The sequence below is a fragment of the Cibotium barometz genome, chromosome 7 (assembly GCF_041138505.1).
Source record: "Cibotium barometz isolate CiBa-2024 chromosome 7, ASM4113850v1, whole genome shotgun sequence".
Taxonomy (NCBI): Eukaryota; Viridiplantae; Streptophyta; class Polypodiopsida; order Cyatheales; family Cibotiaceae; genus Cibotium; species Cibotium barometz.
Genome location: NC_141052.1, coordinates 28,530,566 through 28,553,075, shown reverse-complemented (window position 1 = coordinate 28,553,075; position 22,510 = coordinate 28,530,566). Strand labels below are relative to the sequence as shown.

Sequence of the window (22,510 nt, the reverse complement as noted above, 5' to 3'; positions counted from 1 at the left end):
TTTTCCTACATTTTCCACTTGCTAAGTTTTGATTTTTCCCAATTTTCCTTGTTAACTCTTTTAAATTATGATATATTCCAAGTTTCTCCTTGATTTCTCTCAACCTTTTTTATCATTTCTATTTACATCTACTATAAAATGTTAGAGATGTACCGTTTCCTAGTTTCAGGCCGTTTTCAATGCAAAGACATCATCCGTTTCTGTTGCTGTTTCGGTTTCTGTTGCATGCAACTATGGTCTGAATGCCCTTAATAAGAACTGCAATCCTTTGTGAACCTCTATACAATACCGATTGCAGTGGTTAGATGGTCGATACCGTGCATCTAGGACAGTCCAGGGGTGCACCTTTTTGAAATCTCTATGGTCCAAGTTTCACCTGTGTGCTTTTATTGAAGAGACTCCTGTCAGGTATAACATAACCTACAAGAATCAAAAGTCATCCTAAGAGGGGGAACTCCTCAAGAATCATTCACTGATGGCAAATTCAGTCAAGAATGTTTTAATGCCATACAATGTGTAACAGAAGGTATGCGAACCGGATCGTTGCCTCAAATTTTCATGAATGCATATTATCTGGTCTCTGCTTTGACCTTGAATCTTGTTCCACATAGCAGGATGAGTGTGTGACTTAGTATACTGGTGATTCATAGTGTAGGCATATGAAATGCCCTTGTACCCACAGTGACCTCTATGTATCTAGCCCACCAAATTAGCCATGCTGCCAGGTTCTAGCTCTGCAACTTCCTCATAAAGGACCTCTGCTCCAAATCCAATGGATTTATTCCGATTAATGATAGCACCTGCAGTAGACAAAAGATGCATAATGTATGCTCTTATGTGTGGGGAGGGGTGGGGGGGGGGTGGGAGCATACATTGATACCAAGTTCTACACCCACTATTGGGCACTGGGGATGTTGTAGTATCTAGTCCATACTATGCATGATGGAGTTGATGGTTTATTGTCTTGTGGATGACTACCATTAGGTTATAAATTGCACTTTCTTATAAGGTGAATTTGGGCATGTTCTTGGATTCATCTAGGTATATAGCATGATTGCTTATGTGTTGCTTTTAGATGGTATTTGAGGTGCAGTCATGGCCTTATGAGTGGCCAAATTCTCAAGACTACTTGAAAGCTGAACAACGAGGACAAGTCCAAGGAAGGCTATCTGTGCAAGACCGGTTAGTTCTAATGCAAGATGAAGTGTTCCATAGTATGCCATATTTACACTTGAAATATTCATCTGTTCCCTTGCAACTCAAATAACAATATCCTGTAGTTCACTGTATACCTGACATAATCAGAGTGTTTGCAGATTTGCATTACCAGTTGTTACCCCTGCCAGGTCAGCTTTTCTAGGCCTGGCTTTGCCAGGCCTAAAGGGAACTTGGCAAACAGAAAGCAAGGTAAAAGCTAAATCAGTTGCTGCTATTGTTTCCCCATGGAAAACTCAATTTTTTCCTTGAAAATGTTTTGTGACCATAATGGCAAAAGAATGAGAGTCCTCACTTGCCTCTATGCATGGTCCCCAAATCTCATAGCATAACGAGTGCAAAATCCATGTCGCCTACGAAGCTAGGAATTTCCTCTAAAGATGTCAAGGTAAGGGCATTTCCACTTTTAAGCACAGACAGGCACTAGACCATGATGGTCTCTCTGCAGCGGGCACATCAAATGTGCCAAGCAGTGAGGTTATTTATCATCTCCTGCCTAGAGTCCCACATCGTCAATAAATCCCGAGCCATCACAGGGAAGCTGGCAGCGATTTGATGAAAATCTAGGAGTAGCACCATGGTCGTCTTGTTGTGTTGCTCATTCTGGAGCACAAACTTAATGCACAACTTAGACCTTCAGAAAAGCTAGTTGTCACATGCAGTCTTTCTCCAATACAGTCTCTCACTAAGTACAGTGGGTGTTGATTTCAAAGGGGATGCATAAATCTTAAATTGATGTTGCTATTTATGTTCTATAGGGGTATCAATTCTGGTCACAAGCAGATGAAGACGGATACTTCAATATTCAAAATGTTCGATTTGGTGACTATGAGCTTTATGGATGGGTACCTGGGGTGTTTGGTGACTACAAGAGAGAAGGCATTATTACGATTCACCCGGGTACCTTATTATCCATCCTTCTGTGTTTGTTTCATGAAATAAGGATAGGCCTCAATACATATCCAAGGTTCACAATATATGTGCAATAGTACATTCTTTGTGTGGATATTGAAATAGTGTATAATCCAATGTTTTAATGGTTTCTGTGCCAATTTTATGTGGCTCTGTATCTTAGTCAAGGACAACAATTTTCTAGTTCACGGACGCCCACAAACAATCCTATCTCAACTTTCCGTTGTTCAAAGAATGGGTGCCACGCATAACAGTTTACATGAACTGGTGTTTGCAACAGCCAAAACAAAGAGATGTGAAAATGCTTGGGGGAATGCCACCCACCTACGGATATTTCATTTGCACACCTCCCAATGCTAGGCAATGCTGCACAGGCGCAGCAATTGAACCTGATAGGAACAGCGCACGGGTGTATTGGGTGGCTGCACACACACACAACCTAGTTGGGTTGGGCCTGGGCTGGGTGGACAGCAGGTGTGAACACCTTTAATACCAGTCGTGGGCACTTATGCATAAGCGTGGACTACGTCGTGAAGGTGGCTGACAGAAGGAAAACCTGCGTATATATACGTGCTTAGCAAAACCATCAAAATCCTCTGCAAAATACAAGCATTGGACTTCTCCAGAGTGTATCTCTGCAGGGGTGTATTCAGCAGAGCAGTGGGTTGAGCAGTGACCACTTCCTCTCAGATTCCTCCCGTTGTACTTGAATTTCAGTTGTAACACTCTCTTCTTGTACATAATACAGAGCAGTAGTTTAGGACTCGTGTGTGCTGTATGTGTGATTTTGCCGCACTCTTTTCTCTCTCTCAAAACCCTAGCACATAGGCACAAGTGTTCTACAGCCAAAATATGGGGGTAAAAAGTGGCTTGATAATGATCAAAAGTGTAGCCCTAAAGAAGGGGGAAGATGTATGCTTTTGGTGAGAGAAATTTCAAATGATTTGTTGGTGTCTGCGTCATGGTCAAACGAAGAAGAGGAAGATTGTCACACACCTTGCTCCTGCTCTGAGGCACACACCCAGACCTCTCCTTGGTTTGTGACTTCCCAATGTCTCACACTTTCCAGCCTACCATACGCTTGCTACTCCCTTGAACAGCATCTAACACAACCCTCTCCACCTTGTATAGCCCATGCATAGTTACAAAAAATGTTTTGTATGTTCCATCATTTCATTGTTTCAAGGATTTGCTTTCCTTTGATGTTTCAAGCATGAAGGTTTTGAAATTGAATATTCTTAGAAAACCCCAAAATATGCCTCTAAGATGAATGGGCCTAGCAACCTGATCCACTTATGTTGGCTACATGTAGATGGCCAATGTACAGTGTGAAGATGGTACATGTCATGTATTGAGGGGATTCCCCAGGGAAGGGTGCATAATTTTCGTTTTTTCCGGATTAAAATCTTTCTATTAGTTACCGAAAAAAACGACCAAAATGGCTAAGTACAAACTTGTCCCCAAATGGGAGACAAAAGTCAAGTTGTACTGAAGGTAAGGATGCTCTTCTCCTTCGGCTGGCCGCTCTAGGAGGAGAAGGCTATCTCATACAATGGGGGGAGGGGGAAACAACCACACGTGTGGTCTATATCCCAAGTGGGCTCGCCACCACTATCTGTAAGAAAAGGATCGTGCTGCCAGATCCTCAAGAAGGCCTCCTGACGCTTCCGCATGCAGTCTAAGCCACCCTGAAGCTGCGCCCACTAACCGTGGAGGGTATGAATGATATCGAGCTAGATGCTCTCGATAGGCTCTGTTGGGGGGGGGGGGGGGGTCTTCGATGGCTTCGCTGCATCGAGCTCTCCATATATGCCATGCAGCTATACTGCTACAAATGTCCCATCTCTGGCTAGAACGTGGAGTTTAGTGACCTGTTGGAGCTGGAACTGACACTGTAGAAATACGAAGGTGAGAGACCTAAAGGACTAGTCCCCCACCTTCATCCTCATATGGCATGATGATCGCGGCCTTAGTGGCCCAAGCAACTGTGCCCTGCATAACAATATGAGCGGGGGCTTGATCCACAGTGAAAATGCGTAGGATCCTCTGACAAACTTGTTGTGCCTTCAAGCAATCCGAAAGACAATGACGCACACCTCTGACATAATGCTGGTCTACCCCCAATGGCCAACCAAGTGCCAAAATTGCCAAGCTCCTATGCGCCAGTTGCCACATGGAAAGAGTGATCTTCCGACAACTGCTTCTAGAAATCTAAGAGTGCGGTGGGAGGCCTTGGGACTGCTAGTGTTGTGTTGCTGGTGGAGTGCCTTCCACCTTTGACAACTGAATCCTATGGCCCAGCCGTGCAGTGTAAGAAAAAAAGGGGGTGTCAGGCATCTCCCCACTGTCCTTTGGATCCTGCCATGTCCACTCTCCTGGGTCCCACTAGAGACTCGTGAGAGGCCGGCCCTCCCAAATCAATAACCGCTAGAATCTCTCTCTGACCACCTTGGTTGGTGCAACGTCAATGTGCCATTCACGTGCATGAAAACCAATCACCCTCACCCTCTGCAAGGTCCATCCTCTGAAGTCCTCTAAGGGGGTCTCTAGTCTGCCATGAAGCGCAATAAAGAAGGTGAGTAAGGCGAAGCTCTCATCCGCACCATGAACTGGGTATTTCACACTTCACCAGAGAGACCTCTTCCATCTATTTTGATCACGTCTACTGCATCCTCTCCGATCTCGACCCCCACATCCCACTTGATGAGCTTACCACACACCTCTCAGCCACCCTCCATATGGCCGCTGCAGCCGCCTTCCCGCACTCCAGAGCCATCCCTACATCACTAGGAGGGACTGTCCCATAGAATAGCTGGTACGACGAGGAATCTTGTGATACCCAAGCCTGTCTACATCGGGAGACGGCGCTAAGATCCACCACTCACCAGCAGACGCAAGTGATCTTTCGACGTCTCGCACGGAGAAAGAAGAGAGCCTACCTAGCTAGGCTTGAGCAGGAGCTATACCAGCTATTTCTTGGAAGGGACTGTGAGGAGGCCTGGAGGATCTTCCAGGATCATCGCCTTCTGACTCCGATTACTTCACCCAGCACCTGGCACACCTATGCCACCACTCTCTACCATGCCCCCAGCATCCACCCGAACCTCGTCCCCCCCACTCTTCCTTCTTTCACCTCAGCATGGTGAGAGATGCTATTGACAGGATGCAGATTGGGAGAGCACAGGATCATGATGGACTCCTCATCGAGCATTTCTCCCATGCTAGGGACATGCTAGCCCCTTTACTGGTTCACATGTTTAATAGAGCTTTATGTGGGGGCTTCCCCGTCAGTTGGTCATCGAATACTATTGTACCTATCTTGAAAGCAGGTGACCCCATGGACCCCAACAACTACAGGACTATCATGATTGGTCACACCTTGGCCAAGATTTATGGTTTGATTTTGGAGCATGAGCTCTGCGGAGCAGAGACTCAGAGCACCGGGCCAGGCGAGCTTCAGGAGAGGGCACTCCACACTAGATCATATCTTTACACTATGGGGGATCATTGAGGAGGGGAGAGCTCAGGGGCATCGGATAAACTGTTGCTTTGTGGATTTCTGCAAAGCTTTTGATACCGTCCCACGGGCCAGACTGTTGAGGAGATTGCAAGATATGGGAGTGCCAGCAGAGATGCTTTGGGGGATCATTACACTCTATGAGTCAGTCACAGGTAGAGTACGGGCTCCAAGAGGTGACTCAGAGATCATACACAGCACTATTGGGGTGAAGCAGGGCTGCCCCTTGTCTCCTACTCTATTTGGTCTATACATTGACGAGATCTCGGATTACATAGACAGACAGGGAGAACCAGGAGCACATTTGGCAAGAGTCCTGATACTGATCCTCTTGTATGCAGATGATATTGTTCTTATTTCTGATTCACTAGAGGGGATGGAGAGGCATTTGGATGCATTACGGGCCTTTTGCGAGGACCGGGACCTCAGTGTGAACCTTGGAAAGACCAAGGTCATGATCTTTAACATCTCCTTACAATGGATAAGTAGATTTGCAGTACATTTTACATATAGTGGAGAGCCTGTGGAGTATGTTACCTCATATGTATACCTTGGGATCACTTTTGCTAGACCTCATGTAAAGCTTTTATAGCTTTATTAACATGATTAAGACTTAATTAATAAACATAAGACAAATGCTGATAGAAAGATTGAGTTGTTTGCATTGAGACAGGGGCCTTTCTTAAATAGAGGCCGAAAGGGTACAAGTGAAGAGACACATCCCTGGGAAGGGGTGTGGCTCTTGAGTCAACGGTTATGTCCTTTGGACTTAGAGGTGTGTCTTTTAATGAATAGACATGTCCTTTGATAGTGACCCATGTGTAAGGGTGTGACCCTTCACAGGTGTCCTTTCAGTTAATAAGAGATTAAGGAGTAACTAAGGAGAGATTAAGAGAGTTAGTCACAATCGTGACATTCCCTCCCACTTAAAATAAGACTCCGGCTAAGAAGAGATGGTTGTCTTTGAAAGAATTCCCGAAGAAGTTCTGGATATTCCTGTAAGTCTTCATCACTTTGCCAAGTAGAGTCGGAATCATCAAGATCTCTCCATTTAACCAAAAATTTTGTAGTGAGTTTATGTCGTGTTTCTTTCTGTCTGACATCAAGAATTATCTCTGGAATTAAGAGTATGTGTTCATCTTCGATTTCTGGAACATAATCCAAATGATCTAAAACTGAAAAATCACCGTCCACAAACTTCTTGAGCCAAGAAATGTGGAAAGTTGGATGAATTCTATCCCAAGAAGGTGGTAACTCCAACTTATAACTGAGAGATGAGTTCTTCTTAATAATACGAAAGGGTCCATAATATCTTGGGCGAAGCTTTGGGAAAACTGATTTCACTGTCTTGTATCGATGAGGGGCAATATATAATAATACCAAGTCTCCTTCTTGAAATTCAATGTGATGACGACGCTTATTAGCTGCACGTTGATATTGCTCTTGGACGCTGATCATCTTATCCTTAATCTGTAATAGAATATCTTGCATTTCTTGAATGAGGTGGTTTGCTAAAGCCACTTTATGTTGAAGAACAAAGTTGGCAGGAAAGAGGGGAGTATGGCCATAAGCTGCTTGAAAAGGTGTCATTCCAATAGCTGAATGATAAGAATTATTATAAGCAAATAATATTCTTCCCATGAAGCTAATCGAGAGTGCACATAATGTCGCAGCATTTCTTCCAGAATCTGATTAACTCATTCCGTTTGTCCATCTGTCTGAGGATGATAAGCAGAGCTAAAGAGTAAATTTGTACCAAGAGACTTGAATATCGAAGTCCAAAAATGTCCTGTAAACTTTGGATCTCAATCCGAAACTATAGATTTTGCCAGTCACATGGATCCCCATAGGTACTCGAGGCTTGCCTCGGAGTCAAGACAGCTTGCACTCGAGGGCCACTCTGGAGTATGGTATGAGTAGGCCAGAGCTAGATTGACACGGGGATATGCAGCATTGGCTATGCTAGAGAGATAGTGCCACCAGGCGCATTTTCAGGAGCCCCGGACGAAGGGGTGGCTATTTGACACATTAGTCACACCGGCATTGATGTATGGAGCAGCGGTATGGGCACCAGGCCTTGCTACCCATTGGTGGACACAGATAGAGAGACCACAGGCCCTCACGATGGCACGCATGATACGTAGCAAACTGTCAGTACCTCATGACATTATCCGAGCAGAGTTTGCTGCGCCTCCTATGATGGTAGAGGCCATATTTCAGACTATATGCCTGCTAGACAGATTCAGAGAGATGCCACAGAACAGATTGTCATACAGAGCTTTTGAGGCATCTAGACAGCTGGCTGAGGCAGGAGACAGAGGATCATGGTATGCATAGGTCACACATTGGTTCTCACAGCATGGCCTAGACATGGATCATCTACCACCATTCCAGTATGACAGGGATGCACCACATATCCGTCTCTCTCATAGTGAGAGGAACAGAGTATTGAGACAGGATCTATGGCAGCTCTATACATGAGAGACATGGATATCGCCTACACAGCCTCTTCCACCGAAGATGCTATACTACAGAGATCACTTCATGAGTATCACTGATGATGGATTTATAGAGAGGCCTAGATACATGGAGGGCTTTTTACCACACGGCTCCCGAGTGGCTATTGGTCAGCTTAGAGTTTCATCACACTGATTGGAGATTGAGACTGGGAGAGCAGTACGGATCCCCCGAGAGGAGAGGGTATGCAGATTGTGCAGAGAGAAGGTGGAGAGTGAGGAGCATTATGTATGCAGATGCAGAGCATATACAGCCATCAGAGAGAGATATCCCATTTTATTCAGAGAGCCACATTCCCTACGCCAGATCTTTGAGGCAGCAGACCAGCGCATACTGGGGAGATTCATTCTAGACATACAACGCCACAGAGAGACATCATTACAGGCTCAGACAGCTCCAGAGGGGGGATGACAGACATAGATTACTACATTTTTTCAGAGACACACTCCCAGCCCCTACACGGCAAGGAATTACTCGAGAGAGAGCAGAGACACTCAGAGCCCACAGGAGACAGAGGACACCTGGCTTTCGGACACCACGCCTATACCAGAGAGAGATGACAGAGATCAGAGCTTAGTTTCACAGAGAGGGTGCGGAGCGACTGGCTCGCTTCAGAGCACGCCCAGGCATGTTCTTCAGGGAGCTGTGGACACCCCCTTCATTGATGTATACCATTTTATACCCCGAGTATGGTACAGGATGGAGCTAGCTAGGTTGCATATCATGATTGTATACTCCATGCATATAGCTTTGCATTCTCCTAGTAGTAGAGCTCCATCCCCTCTACCACTCATTGTACTTATTGCACACCCAGATTCAGTTTTTTAGTTCAGTACTTTTTCATTTTGTTGGGATGACAGAGGATACCCCATATAGGTACACCGATTTGTCTCATAGGCCGAGTTCGGTCTTTCGGAAGACGTTAATTAAATCTTTCTTTCTTTCTTTCTTTCTCTCTCTCTCTCAAAGACAGAAAGAGAAGAAAGTAAAAGAGTAATAAATGTCTACTAATAAGACTAAGAATGAGTACATATCATCCGTGAATAACTGGATGTCAAAGACTGAAAAAAAGATCTACCAAAAGAAAACAAGCCCATGTACTACATGGATGTGTCTAAACAAAGCTCACCAAATGTCATCCTTCTGAATGGTGTAGAGTGCAGCAATGTCCACCTCCTTTGGTGGTACATCTATGTGGCGTTTAATGATGTCGTGGATTTGTAGCGCCGGAGGGGGGAGGGGGGGGGACATCCTTCGTAAGGGTTGTGGCACGGGTACTTAGCTTATCTTCAAGAAAACAATAAATTCACACATATAACCTTGAGAAAATCTGAAAATAAACAAAAGAGAGAGTAGAGAGAGACGACACCACACTAGGGGTCCGAATAGCCTTGGGCCGACCCCTCCCCTGGAGTTATATTAGATAAAACCCCTTGGAGGAGTCTTGAGTACAAGTTTTTAGAGCTAAAGAGCTCTCTTGTCTTTTTACATGTCTCAACAATGAGAGAATAGCTGAATTTATAATTCTTGCCCAAAAGCACTTGGGAAAAGCGCTTTAAACCTCACTTATAGCCCAAAAAGCATCTTTTTAATAATAAAAGCTCTTCTCTTTTTAGTATTTAAAAAGCTTTTAATCTTTTTCTTGCCAGAAGCTGGTCCATCATTCCAAGTTTGTAAGGTTACCTTGCGCTGCTATTCTGCCACGTGGCAGCGTCACGTCAATTTTTATTTTGTTTTGTTTTTTGTTGTGTTGCGTTTTTGCATGTTAGCAACATGTATTTTAATGCTTCTGTAACATCCCCCCAACTTATTAAACAGTTGTCCTCAATTGATAGGTCTTGCTTTGTCTTGTGCTTTTATTTGCTTTTTCTTGCTTTTCTCTGCTTTTTCTTGCTTTAGGCCTAGCTCTTCTCTCTTTGGCTCTTGAGACATGGTTCTTCATGTGGAATGTCCTCCTGTTTGACCTCTTTGGAAGATACTCCCACCCCTTGCGTCTCTAGGGATGCCCTCAGGTAGGATTTCCTGGCATGATTCTCTTTCTGTCAAGATCAACATGCACCCGTTATATGTCAAAAGACACAAACACGTGCACACATGCTTGTCCGGGCGTCCCCGACCCTTGGTGGCTCCATGAGATGGCTAGTCCCATAACTCTCTTACAAAAGATTTAGTGTTGTTTATTCTCAGAGTTGCTCCTTTTGGATACAACTTGGACAATAACCCTCGCGTTCTAGAATACTCAATTCTCTGCAGTGGATTATAAACCTTGAGCATTCTCCTTTGTTCTTGGTTCCTTGGATGTCAAAAGTCCTCATCATGCACATAGTGATCTCTCATGGAATCCAACGCTCTATGATAAGCAATGGTTACTGAATGTATGTGTGGTCTCCTAGATAGAGCATTTGCAACCACATTCTTCTTTCCAGGTGTAGATAATCTGGAAATGAATAATGGACAAGAACTTTGCCCACCTCATATGCTTATGGGAAAGCTTAGTTTGGGTCAAAAAATGTCTCAAACTTTGATGATTCCTTTTCACCATGAAATTAGCTGCAAGCAAATAATACTTCTATGAAGTAAGGGCATGAATCATGGCTAGAAGTTCTCATAAATCTGCAAGTGTTCTCGGCATGTTACAACCTTCGGCTCTCAAAGGTCACCACATGCCCTTCTTGTTGCAAAACTGCCCCTATACAATCCCCACTTGGATCACATTCCACCACAAAAGGTTTCACTAGGTCTGGAATGACCAACACTGGTCCAGTAGTAAGCTTCTCCTTCAATAGGTTGAAGGCATGTCTCTCACGCTCACCCCATCTGAACTCTACTTTCTTCTTGGTTAGATCATGCAATGGAGTGGCAATGGTGGCAAAGTTTCTAATGAACCTCAACAAACTGTGCACCTCATGTATGGATTTCAATTCTGGCCAATTCTTGATGGCCTCAAGCTTTGCTGGGTCCATCCACACTCCTTCCTTAGACACTATATGTCAAAAGGTATTGCTCCTCATGTGGTAGGCCAATTATGAAGTTGTCCTTGGGTACCTTTACGAATGCTTGGAACAGATATTCGCCTGATTTTCACAAAACAAACCACCACCTTTTCAGCCTCTAAAATTAAACAAACACAACAATTGGAATAATATTTCTTTTTATTGCAAAATTGTGTCACGTCTGGTCATGCAGCAAGCAATATACTTGATTTGATGGATTCTCTGCCTCAGGTGTATCCTTAGATCTTGGGAACCTTATATTTGAGCCACCAAGAGATGGGAAAACAATGTGGGAGATAGGTATTCCTGATCGAATAGCAGCTGAATTCTTCATTCCTGAACCTGACCCAAAATATGTAAACAGGCTTTTCCTTTATCATCCTGAAAGGTAAGAAACAAGCCAGAGCTTTTTAAAAAAGAACTCCAAGCTTTTTTTGGGAGCTGCCATGTGACACAACCACATGCCAAGATTCCTTGTTCCCCTGCATTGCTGCCTGCTTGAATAATTAAAATAATAATATTAAGTAAATGTTATTTAATAATAAAAAATGATATCGAGTGGCTTTTTTTCTCAGATTTAGGCAATATGGGCTTTGGCTTCGATATTCACAAATTTTCCCTGATGAAGACCTGGTTTACAAAGTTGGAATGAGTGACTGGACCAAAGACTGGTTTTTTATTCATGGAATAAGGTAATTGTCTTTGATCCTGGCAAGTGCCTAGTCTTAAATTCAAGAGTTTTAAGGCCTTTTAGTCAATGCCATAATTTTTGTTTTTGAACTAAACTGAACACAGGGGCAGGTAACAAAGAGTGAAGGTTTTAACTTTTTCGACTTTTGTCTCATAGATCTTATAATAATATAAATAAATAAAGCTATGACAAGTCAATTTACATTCATATCATTATATGTATGAATTTAGAATTCAGAAGTGCATTTTATAGGTAAATATATTACTTGTGAATATAATCTATTTATTCATAGTTTTATTTAAAAATAAATAAATAATCTGTATATGAAGGAAAAACATCCAGCATTATTTTGGAGGCAAGGGAGATTTAATTTTGGGGGAAAGTTGAATTAGGGAGGAAATATAAAATTGAAGGGGGAAATTTTGGGGAAAATTTTTGGTGCCCCACTATTTGATAGAGCTAGTGCCATGTGATGCAATTCGCGCAGTCACTCCCATGCAACATTTGAGATGTGAGACGATATGCGATGGCATGGTATATCTGAACTATAAGAGGACATGAAGATATACTCTCTAGGGGTGCATGGTAGATCTGAGTTCTTAGAGAGGACACACCGGTCTAGGGTTCTAACCCTTGCTTCTAAACATAATCAGTCTTTGAATAAACATATGAAGTATGACTACATGCTGATGGAGTTTAATTTCAACAGAATTAAAGAGGATGGTTCTTTGGAGCCCACAACATGGCAAGTTCACTTTCAGCTTGAGAAGTTAAAGCAATCTGGACCCTACAAGCTTCGAATTGCTTTTGCAGCAGCTCACCTTGCTGCTATCCAGGTATATTATGTTTTCACAAGTTTCTAAGAGCTTACTTAAAGTCCAGCGCAAAATCAATCTTCTATTTTGATTCTCACGTATCAAGAAGCAAGAGAAGGTTCGTCTACCCATTCCACTTCAATATGAGAGAGAGAGAGTGAGTTATATTGTTGTCTTCAAAAGACCCTATGAGACCAAAAGCAGTACAAGAATTCTTGTGGTACTGATGACGTTAGTGGGGATGTCATAGTATCTAGTCCATACTATGCATAATGGAGTTGATAGTTATATAGTCTTGTGGGTTGACTACCATGAGTATATCACATGCACGTTCCTTAAAGGTGAATTTGGGCATGTTCCTGGATTCATCTAGGTATATAATTCAGCCGTATTAGCGAACATGCAGATTTCACATTGTGAATTTTTCGTCCGAGCTGTGGCCAGTTGATATTGTGCTTATTCTTTCTATCTTTAACGGTGCATTTGCCCTATCAACTACTTATTTTTTGTACTAATTCTTTCTATTTGCTACTTCGCTTAGTGCTAGGCTTCATTATGGCTGAGTCTACCCTGCATTTCCAGAGGTTTGATAGAAACTCAATACGAAGGCCTTTGTGTGAATATATGCTCTTATGTGTGTGTGTGTGTGTGTGGAGTGCGTGTGTGAGAGCATATCTTGGTATAGACTTCTACACCCACTATTGGGCACTGATGACGTTAGTGGGGATGTCGTAGTATCTAGTCCATACTATGCATAATGGAGTTGATAGTTATGTAGTCTTGTGGGTTGACTACCATGAGTATATAACATGCACGTTCCTAAAAGGTGAATTTGGGCATGTTCCTAGGTATATATATATATAGAAAAGACAGAAACTAAAAAAAAAAACTGGTACAAAAGGAACTAGGTGTAGCTCTATCTCATCATCATCATCACAGTGAGCATCATAGTAAGCAGTTGGATACTTGTGAGAGTGTATGTGAAAGTGTGAAAACACATCCCCAGAAGTTACCATATGGAGGGTTGCGGCGTATTGTGACCAGAAGGGCTCCATGCACAGTGCGGGGTGCCCTACAACAAAATGTAGTAAAATTAAACAAAAATTGCAAGTCTAAAGCCCTGTGTAGATGTGGAGACCAAAAGGCTAAGACTATATCTATATACCTAATATAGATGCATGTTGCATTCTTACTGAAAGTTCTGGAGTGTGTACATGGCATAGTAGCAGCGAAACGCGTTTTAGCTGTTATGAAATGGACTGAAATGTTTCGTAAAAGTTTCGTTGAATGAAATGTGTTTCTTATCCAATTTGTTTTCCCAAAAAAAAAAAAGTCTTATCACTTGCGCCAACTTTTCGTTTGTGGCACGTTTCGAGGAGCTTGTCTGCACATCCGTCCTGTCTCCCGACTCCTGTTGTTGTTGCTTGTGTACGGTTGGCCAATTGGTCACAACTGTTGTCCACCCTCACAAGCTTCGTGAAGCTGCTGTTGTTTTCTAGCATTGAATCATTGTTTGCATTGAATAATAATGAATCCAATGTGTTTTCTCACGAGTCATGTTTTTCAAGTATTCTGCTTGTTGAAATAGGCCAAGTCCTAAACACTTATTTCTTGTACTGTTGTACATTCTATATTAATATGTATATGTGTGTGTGTGTGTGTGTGTGTGTGTGTGTGTGTGTGTGTGTGTGTGCATTTTTGTTTGAAATTTTTTTTGCCATTTCAAAAAAATATGAAACTTTTGAAACGTTTCTGAAACCCGTTTCAAATCAGGCGTTTCTGAAACTCTTGGTAACTATGGTACATGGAGCAAGTGCGTCGTCATAAAGTTGCTTCCTTCATTATTTCAATAAATGCATAGCAAGGCCCAGCAGTTTACACTAACAACCATCAAGTGTATCTACCTTGGCAAGGTGGACCAAAAAATTGGAAGGATGATGCATGCATTTGCAAATTTGGAGGGACCCCAATGTCCACCAGAGCGATTAATACAATTGTTCTAAGTGGGCCATGCATGGTATTGTGTTTTTGCAGGTCAGGTTCAATGATCCAAACAAGATTGTTCCACACTTTGACACAGGACAGTTTGGGAGGGATAATGCAATTGCAAGGCATGGCATTCATGGGCTGCACTATTCATATGACATCGACATTGTGCCTGAATGGCTGCAACAGGGGCAAAACATTCTCTATCTCACACAAAGAGTGACTTCTAGCATTTTTTCGGGAGTCATGTATGATTACTTGCGCTTGGAGGAGCCTGCATTGGAAGCATGACATGGAAAAGTACTGCATTAGTGATGATATAAAGCAACAAAAGTGAAGTCTCATGGAATTATGGGTTTTCAGTTAACTAAACAAACCATACTTACGACTCCATAACTCTTTAGTTTACAACATACTGTATTGTTGTTATTTTCATTCAATGACAAAAGAAAAAAACCATGCAGTAGGTGTCCGTTTGTTTTCTAGTCCCCTCCCCTTACCCTAGATCTCTCACTATGCTTTTAAATCTCACCCCTTCCTTCAACGTCTCACCCAGTGCAATCTCATTATCTTACTTTTGAAGGTTCCTTGTTTAGCATGGTTGCAATACATAAGAAAGATGTAACTCTTGTAATGCAAAAGTGACTTGCACATTGGAATAATGATAAGAGCCAAACAACAAAACGAAACTTCAATCCATGTTTTTTTACTAAGGCTTCCAGGAAGAAAAATAACGGTGTATAAACTTTTTTATTTATAGAAGGAATTGGGATGTGCATATTCAAGGTAACTATCATGTGTACCCAATGGAATTAATGCTAAGTGGTTTTTTTTTGAAGGAGGAGTGCATGCTCTTTCTTATAGATAAAAGGAAAGGGTATCTTGGATAGTAGTAAAGATTTTCCATCTTTGCAAATGCTAACTAAGGTGGAGGACTTGTAGTCCACCATTGCAGTCAAGTGCAAGTTCATCAGTGCACTCAAGAAGGCATTAGGACTAAGTTTAGTTTGTTCACTAATGTCTCTTTATTAGCTTATTTCCACATTGTAGATGAAAAGTTTTGAAGTAGGTAATATTGCTCCCTAAAATGTGTGTAATCAGCTAGATGGATCAAGCTCATGCAAAAGTTTGATTATGAGATCTATTATTGAGAGAGCCAACCAATGACACTACAACTACCCTCAATAGGATTTTGAAGGTTTGTAATCTCTCTTTAAAAAAATGAGTTTTTTTGCTAGCTCAACTTTTTGTAGAGCAATCTGTCAAGCTCTTTAGTCTAGTGAAGTAGATGTTTAGTAATAGGGGTCCTAATTCACTACACAAATTTTGTCAAACAATGTTTTTCAAGTTGGAAACCAAGTTGAGCAGCACATTGTTTGATCATTCTGAGTTAGCTAGATAGATTAAGTTAATTAGTCACACGATAGAGAACATCCTTAATGCATTTGTCTCCAAGAGATTGTTTGAAAGGGAAATATTTCTTCCACAAACAAAGTTTATGTATGCTAGTAGTTAGCATTCAGCTAATGTATATAGCTCATTTATGCTTATGTATAGATCCTAGCCCATATTAAACATAGCAGTGGGACTAAGGGATGTTAGGTTGCAATACGTTGTAGGCTTCTTGCAAGATATGTTGAATTTTGCCAAGGAGTATGAAGAGTGCTCCTCTTGCATTATGCTAGCCAAAAAAAGGACTTGGAACGATCCTATAGGAGGGCAAGTGGGCATATCTTACAATTTCCAAGGACTCAAAATTTGATAAATATTACAAGATTTTGTCTAGGTGTTGAAGTCCTTTTTTAAGTCAAAACATTTGCAAGATGTGGGTGAGGGTGGTGAGGGTGATGAGGTTTTTCTTGTGGAGGAATTCCAAATGGATGTGACTGATATGTTTCCTTGAAACTTGAATGAATTTGGATCAACATGCTAAACATTCTAGAAATTGAGTTAATTATAAATATCTAATGAAGTGGAAGGGAAGGTTGGAATATGAGGACTCAGAAATATATGCAAAGTTCCAAAAATTGGCTAAATATAGCACCTTGGTTATTGGGTGACTATATAAGTTAATTTAAGACTCTATTATGGGGAGCCATCATCTAGGGAAGGTTGGAATACGAGGATACTTGGGAACATATGCAAAGTTTCAAAAATTGGCTAAATCTAGTACCTTGGTTATTCGGGTGACTATATAAGTCAATTTAAGACCCTATTATGGGGACCAATAGCTACTTTGTGCAATAACACCCTTGGATGTGTCATGAAATCATGGGGCAATAGAGGTTGTTGCAAGTGTAGTTGTGTCTCTTAAGTACCTTTAGATCTCCACCCTGAGGGGCGCTTTGTAGTTGAATGATGGTGAGCAAGACGCCAATTTCCTTTTTGTTCCTCAATAAGAAAACTAGCATCAAGTGGTTCATTTATCCCAAAACATGTTAGCCTTTGCAATAGGAGTGTCTGGATTATAAGTCATGCATCAATCTGAAACTTGTGAATAATTGTGGCTACATGTTTTTGCACGTCTATTTAAGGTAATCTAGTATGAGACCTTAGATGTTTGGTCTCTACAACTTTATTTGAAACATCCTCCATGAGTCCCAAGATTGCTTATTTATACAAGTGGTCCAACCACTATGAGTAGGTGCAGTGTTTGGGTCATGAAGTGCTTGCCACCACTGAACGTGGAAAATGATTCCTATACAACCTACCACTGATTGTTTTCCAATTTTCCAATATTAGGGACACATTGCAACCTGCCATTGATTTTCCAATATTAGGGATGGTGTGTAGGTGACATGCCTCCAAGGTAAGAGATAGACCTGGAAAATGCTATGGAGTGCACATTGATGGGTTTTTTTCCGGTCAAGAAGAAGGCCTTAGGATGTGGTCAACGTGCTCAACTTGGATGGCAATAAGGCATGGCATGTATGGGTTATGGGCTTGGGTGATGCAGGGCCGGAGCCATTCCCGTTGTGGACGAGCATGAGCATCAAGGTGTAACCATGGTGTGCATCTCCTATGGGCTAACCAAAGCATGGAAATAATGGTCGGTGTGAACACCTCCTATGGGGGACCAAAGCAATTAAGTTTTTTTTTACCAAAATATATTAAAGGCTAGAGAAGCTCGTAGGTGTAAACCTTACAATGCTATTGCATGAGGTAGCAAAGGTGAAAGGGGACTGAAAACTTTGCGTGGTCGGCGGCTACAAAGAGTTGGTCGATGACATGTCTGAGCATGCTAGAAGTTGATGGCCTGTGGTGGGTTGCAGGCCAAGAAACACACACAAAAAAACCTCACCAAAGGGCATCCCTTTGTCTTATATTCCCCCAGCTTCCACACACTCTGCCTCACAGCCACATAGCTCCAAGAAAACCATCCTGTCGACCTCCCAGAAAGCCCAGCAGCATCCAGCATGTCCTTAGTCCCAAGGCTTCCTCTCGTCTCCTACTTCTAGCTTCAACGATGGTCACTTCACAGCATCCTCCCACATATCCAGACTGTAGGCTTCAAAGTAAACAACACAGACGTCCTCTTCAGAACCAAGGCACTCGGTGGTCTGCAGAGTTAGCTGGGAAGATGACCTTGGTGGTGTTGGAGCCCTGGGGCTTTGAGACATGTCTGTTGCTCCTATTGTTTGAGCTAGGGGAAGAGTCGACTGCATGATTATCTCTTTCATGTCTTACAGTCTTCACTAAAGGGGTTGCTGTTGATCATGTGTTTTTGGTGTCCTCGAGGTGTTTTGTTGTGGATGAGATGCTATGCACGTATGAGTTAGGACAAAGGTGTGTTTGTATTTGTTTTGCTGGGTTCTTGGGTGCTAGCTTGGAGAGTCCTTCTCACGGTGGAGTGTTGGGACGGGGCTATAGAAGCGTTCTCCTCGACACTTCATTGGTTTGGTGCCCCCAATTAGGATCTTTTCCCCGAGTACCTTCAGTTTGTAGCAGTTTTGGATGCATGTGTGTGGTGAAGCCATGAGGAGTCTCAGTGATGCAGTGATGAGAATGAATGATCAAATGCTCAGGCAATTGTAGTTGGAGAGGTTGGAGGAAGTCCAGCTACGCTATTGGAGATTCAAATGCATGAAAGAAGAAAGGGAGTTGATGGAGGATGTCGTGTTGGATGCACAAGAGGAGAAGTTTTTATTCATTGGAACATTATCCGGGAACCTTGGAATTGAAGTGGTGTGTCAAGAACTACCCGATGTAGCATGTATGGTGCAGTATTTGATGTAGGAACATGAGAGGTTCGAGAGTTTGCATGCAGCCATGTGTGACATTGCCTATTTTGCTGATGATGAGGATGGCTATACTTCAGCGTTAGACTTTGATGATACGTCTACTGATGCTATCTCTTGTGACGATGAAGAAGCAGGGTCTTCTTTTGCGAGCTGGAGGCACATGAGAGGCTGTTGTTGTGTTGGAGAACATGTCTTTTGGCATGCTGGGCAGAACAGAGTGGGATATGTCAGATTGGTGCATGCGGAAGCCACACTCATACACACGTAGAGGGAGAAATTGGCGGAGAGAGAGAGAGAGAGAAAAGTTGACGAACAGCTAACTTTAGCAATGAATAGTTGGTTTTTACAATGGGGGCATAGGGTTGTTTATATATCCCATAGGTAGAGATGGCCGACCCATTAATAATCAATAGGGGCTTATCCTAGGGGCTTATCCGACATGAGATACATTTCTTAACACCCTCTCTGTAGCTCATAGTGGGCATAAGTAGGAATACCAAGTCGATGAAGAAGCTACCATGGACACCCCAGCAGTGGCCAACCACTAGGTACACCTCGGATTTGCAACCACCAGCTTGTCACCACCAAAAATGCCATCCTGAGCACCAATTGCCTCAAAGAACATTGAACTGTAGACCACACTACGTCCAAGAATCCCCATTCATGAACAGTGAACACATCACGTCCAAAAAAAAACTCCACAAGATAATGAACTTTGGTACACACCCTGTCCATAATCCCGAAAACAACAATGAATGACTGCAGCATATCCATAGTGTTTTATACGCCATGTTGGTTCCTTGCCAGATGCCTAGTGCTTTGAATTCTGACACACGAATCCAAACACCTAGAAATTGAACTCCGACACACGGGTCCAAGTCATCAAAACGGGAGCACAGACTGCCCCTCTCTGCCACTCACATGCCTCTCTCTGGCTGAAGCACGTGGTAGCATCCATCCACCAAGCTAGAATGCTGGAGCATGTGCCAGTGTAGTCCTCGCCACACCGGCAGACGCCGTAGCATCTCTAGTAGAATCACTGTCACTATCATCCTTGTCAGCTTTGCCTTTGCCTTTGTCATTCGTCGAGCCTTGAGCTTTAGCTTTGGATTTGCAATCCCGAGCCAAATGCCCTCGCTTTCCGCACTTATAACAACGGCTCCTAGACTTCTTATTGGATTCCGATGCAGCATGTGCCGATTCTACATCCTTCGGAACTCGAATCTTGCCTTGGGAAATGAGCACTGCTTCCTCCTCAATGAGAAAAGAGCTGAGATCATCAAATTCTAGCTTTTCCTTCGTGACTTGTAAGCATAATGCCCTCGAGACCATCTCGTACTCCTCAGGCAACTTCGTAAGAACCAAGGCAGCTAACTGGGTACTAGTTAATGCACTATTCATAGCCGATAACTGATCATGGATAACCTTTGCCTTCATTAGAAGTGACTGCATAGAGGTCCCGGTTTCAAACTTGATGGAAAACAACTGGCCGAGAAGGGTTACTGCTCGCATTGTTGAGTCTCGATCAAACATTCCTGCAAGCTTTGACCACATTTCCTTGGCAGTCTTTAAAGTCTGAATGGCAGGGGAAATTTCCTTGGTGAGAGATTCTGCAATCGCCGACATCGCCTTCGCATTGTGAGCATCCCAATCCACAAGAGATTTGAGAAACTCCTCCTCCTGAAGACGTGTGAACCGATTGCTATCCCTTCGGGGACGTTCCTCTGAGCCATCAACAATGTCCCATAAGCCTTTTCTGCTAAACCATAGCCTCATGATCAAATTCCAATGCGCATAGTTGTCGCCATTCAGTTTGTCGTCCTTGCTTGAACACGGGAGACCCATCTCATAAACTCCATCCAAGATCTCGGTTGAACCAAACCTCCTCTCCGTAGCCGACACACTTCTCGTTCCTCCTCTTGTAACAGTCAAAATTTTTAACGCTGCACTTGATCGCTTGCTCCTACAAATTCCCTTTGTGCCTTGTTAAATAGAAGTGTGCCAGGCTGCAAGGCCGCATTGGACTAGCAGAGGCATGACAATGATCAACTGCACTGGTAGTGGGGGATTAGTGAGACACGTAGTGCTCCTCGCCCCTCGCCAGATATGCTCGCACGGCCGCTTTGCTCCTCAGACTCATCCGGACCAGCGAGTGCCCACCATAAGCACCCACGTGTCACTCGAAGCCAGGCTCAAGCCTCCACCACCAGACGCCGTCGACCACGCCGTCGCCAATGTGTTCACAGTGCTGCCCCAGCCCCTCCTCGCCTTGTCTGTATAGCAAAGCCGAAGCACGCACACACGAGCGGCTGTCTGCAAACAGCGAAGCAGAAGCATAGCCAGCAGCACACACCACCTTTCACGATCGCCGCCAATACAGCATGCAAGCCAACGCAGCTCTTGTTCTCAACTGCTCCTACCTGCGCTTGAGGATCATTGAGCCAGAAGCTCTGATACCATGTCAGATTGGTGCATGCGGAAGCCACACTCATACACACGTAGAGGGAGAAATTGGCGCAGAGAGAGAGAGAGAAAAAAGTTGACGAACAGCTAACTTTAGCAATGAATAGTTGGTTTTTACAATGGGGGCATAGGGTTGTTTATATATCCCATAGGTAGAGATGGCCGACCCATTAATAATCAATAGGGGCTTATCCTAGGGGCTTATCCGACATGAGATACATTTCTTAACAGGATATTGAGGACTCCCTTGAGGATGTCATGCATCATGAAGAAAACGAAGTTGTTCTTGCTACGAGGGAGTTGCCAGAGATGAGTTTGGAGGTTGTTGAAGGACGCCATGATGGTGATGTGGAGCATGAGGAGGATTCTTGGGCCGAGTTCATGCAGTTGGTGTGCCAAGTTGAGGAGGATCACTATTTGGTGGGTATTAAAGAGCTCTCTGCTTGTCAAGAGAATGTCATGGACGTGTGTGAACAAGAGGTGGTTGGAGGTATAGAGGTGCATGAGGATGCCTTTTATTGGGGCTTTGACAAGCCCATGATAGAAACGGATGTAGATATACAAGTCTACGTGAGGAGAGCCCAATCAAGGTTGCAAATGCTAAAAAGTAAAAGGGATGCCAGTCAAAGATGCTTCGCTCTTTATGCTTGTGTTTGGATATACTGTGCAGGTTCTTGGAATATCCGTGTTTCTCCACATCATAGTGGGGTTGGGCATGATAGGCATGGAGATAAAGCATAGTTGCATAGGGGAGAAAGAAAAAGCTTGTATGTGTGAGAGACCTGGGTGAGTGTGTTAGTTGAAGAAGAGACTGACAAGAGAGCTAGTTTTGGTTGTGAAGCTTGTTGGCCATCTGTGGGTTTGTATTGTGAAGAGGGCGACGGGGAATGGTAGAGGAGACTTAAATTTGTCCAAAGCAGGGATTACAGACGTGGTCGAGGGTTCTGTGTGGAGAGTGGTGTCCCAGAATCTCTCAGAGTGCATCACTGTTGGAACTTGGACCAGATTTGAGGATTGCTCAAAGCAGATCCCAGTTGTATTGGATAGTTGAAGCCTGCAAGTTGTTTTTGTAGATCTTATTATTGTTGATCTTGTTGGAGTATATGATTGGTTTCTTTTGTGGTTATTGGTGTGAGAGCTCTCTTGGTCTGTTGTTGTTT

The 22,510-nt window shown here is 43.2% G+C and overlaps 1 protein-coding gene across 2 annotated transcripts in view; it reads left to right on the top strand.

Annotated features, from left to right (window-relative positions):
• The window catches only part of LOC147636856 (uncharacterized), a 70,660-nt gene extending 55,548 nt beyond the window's left edge, over nucleotides 1–15,112 (top strand). For both annotated transcript variants that reach the window (XM_086800417.1, XM_086800416.1), the window contains 7 exons: nucleotides 1,076–1,182; nucleotides 1,317–1,407; nucleotides 1,974–2,115; nucleotides 11,386–11,542; nucleotides 11,730–11,846; nucleotides 12,555–12,681; nucleotides 14,695–15,112. In XM_086800417.1, coding sequence (XP_086656543.1) covers nucleotides 1,076–1,182; nucleotides 1,317–1,407; nucleotides 1,974–2,115; nucleotides 11,386–11,542; nucleotides 11,730–11,846; nucleotides 12,555–12,681; nucleotides 14,695–14,937 — 984 coding nt within the window. In that variant the 3' untranslated portion in view covers nucleotides 14,938–15,112. The remainder of the gene's footprint in view (nucleotides 1–1,075; nucleotides 1,183–1,316; nucleotides 1,408–1,973; nucleotides 2,116–11,385; nucleotides 11,543–11,729; nucleotides 11,847–12,554; nucleotides 12,682–14,694) is intronic.
• The last annotated feature ends 7,398 nt before the right edge of the window (nucleotides 15,113–22,510 follow it).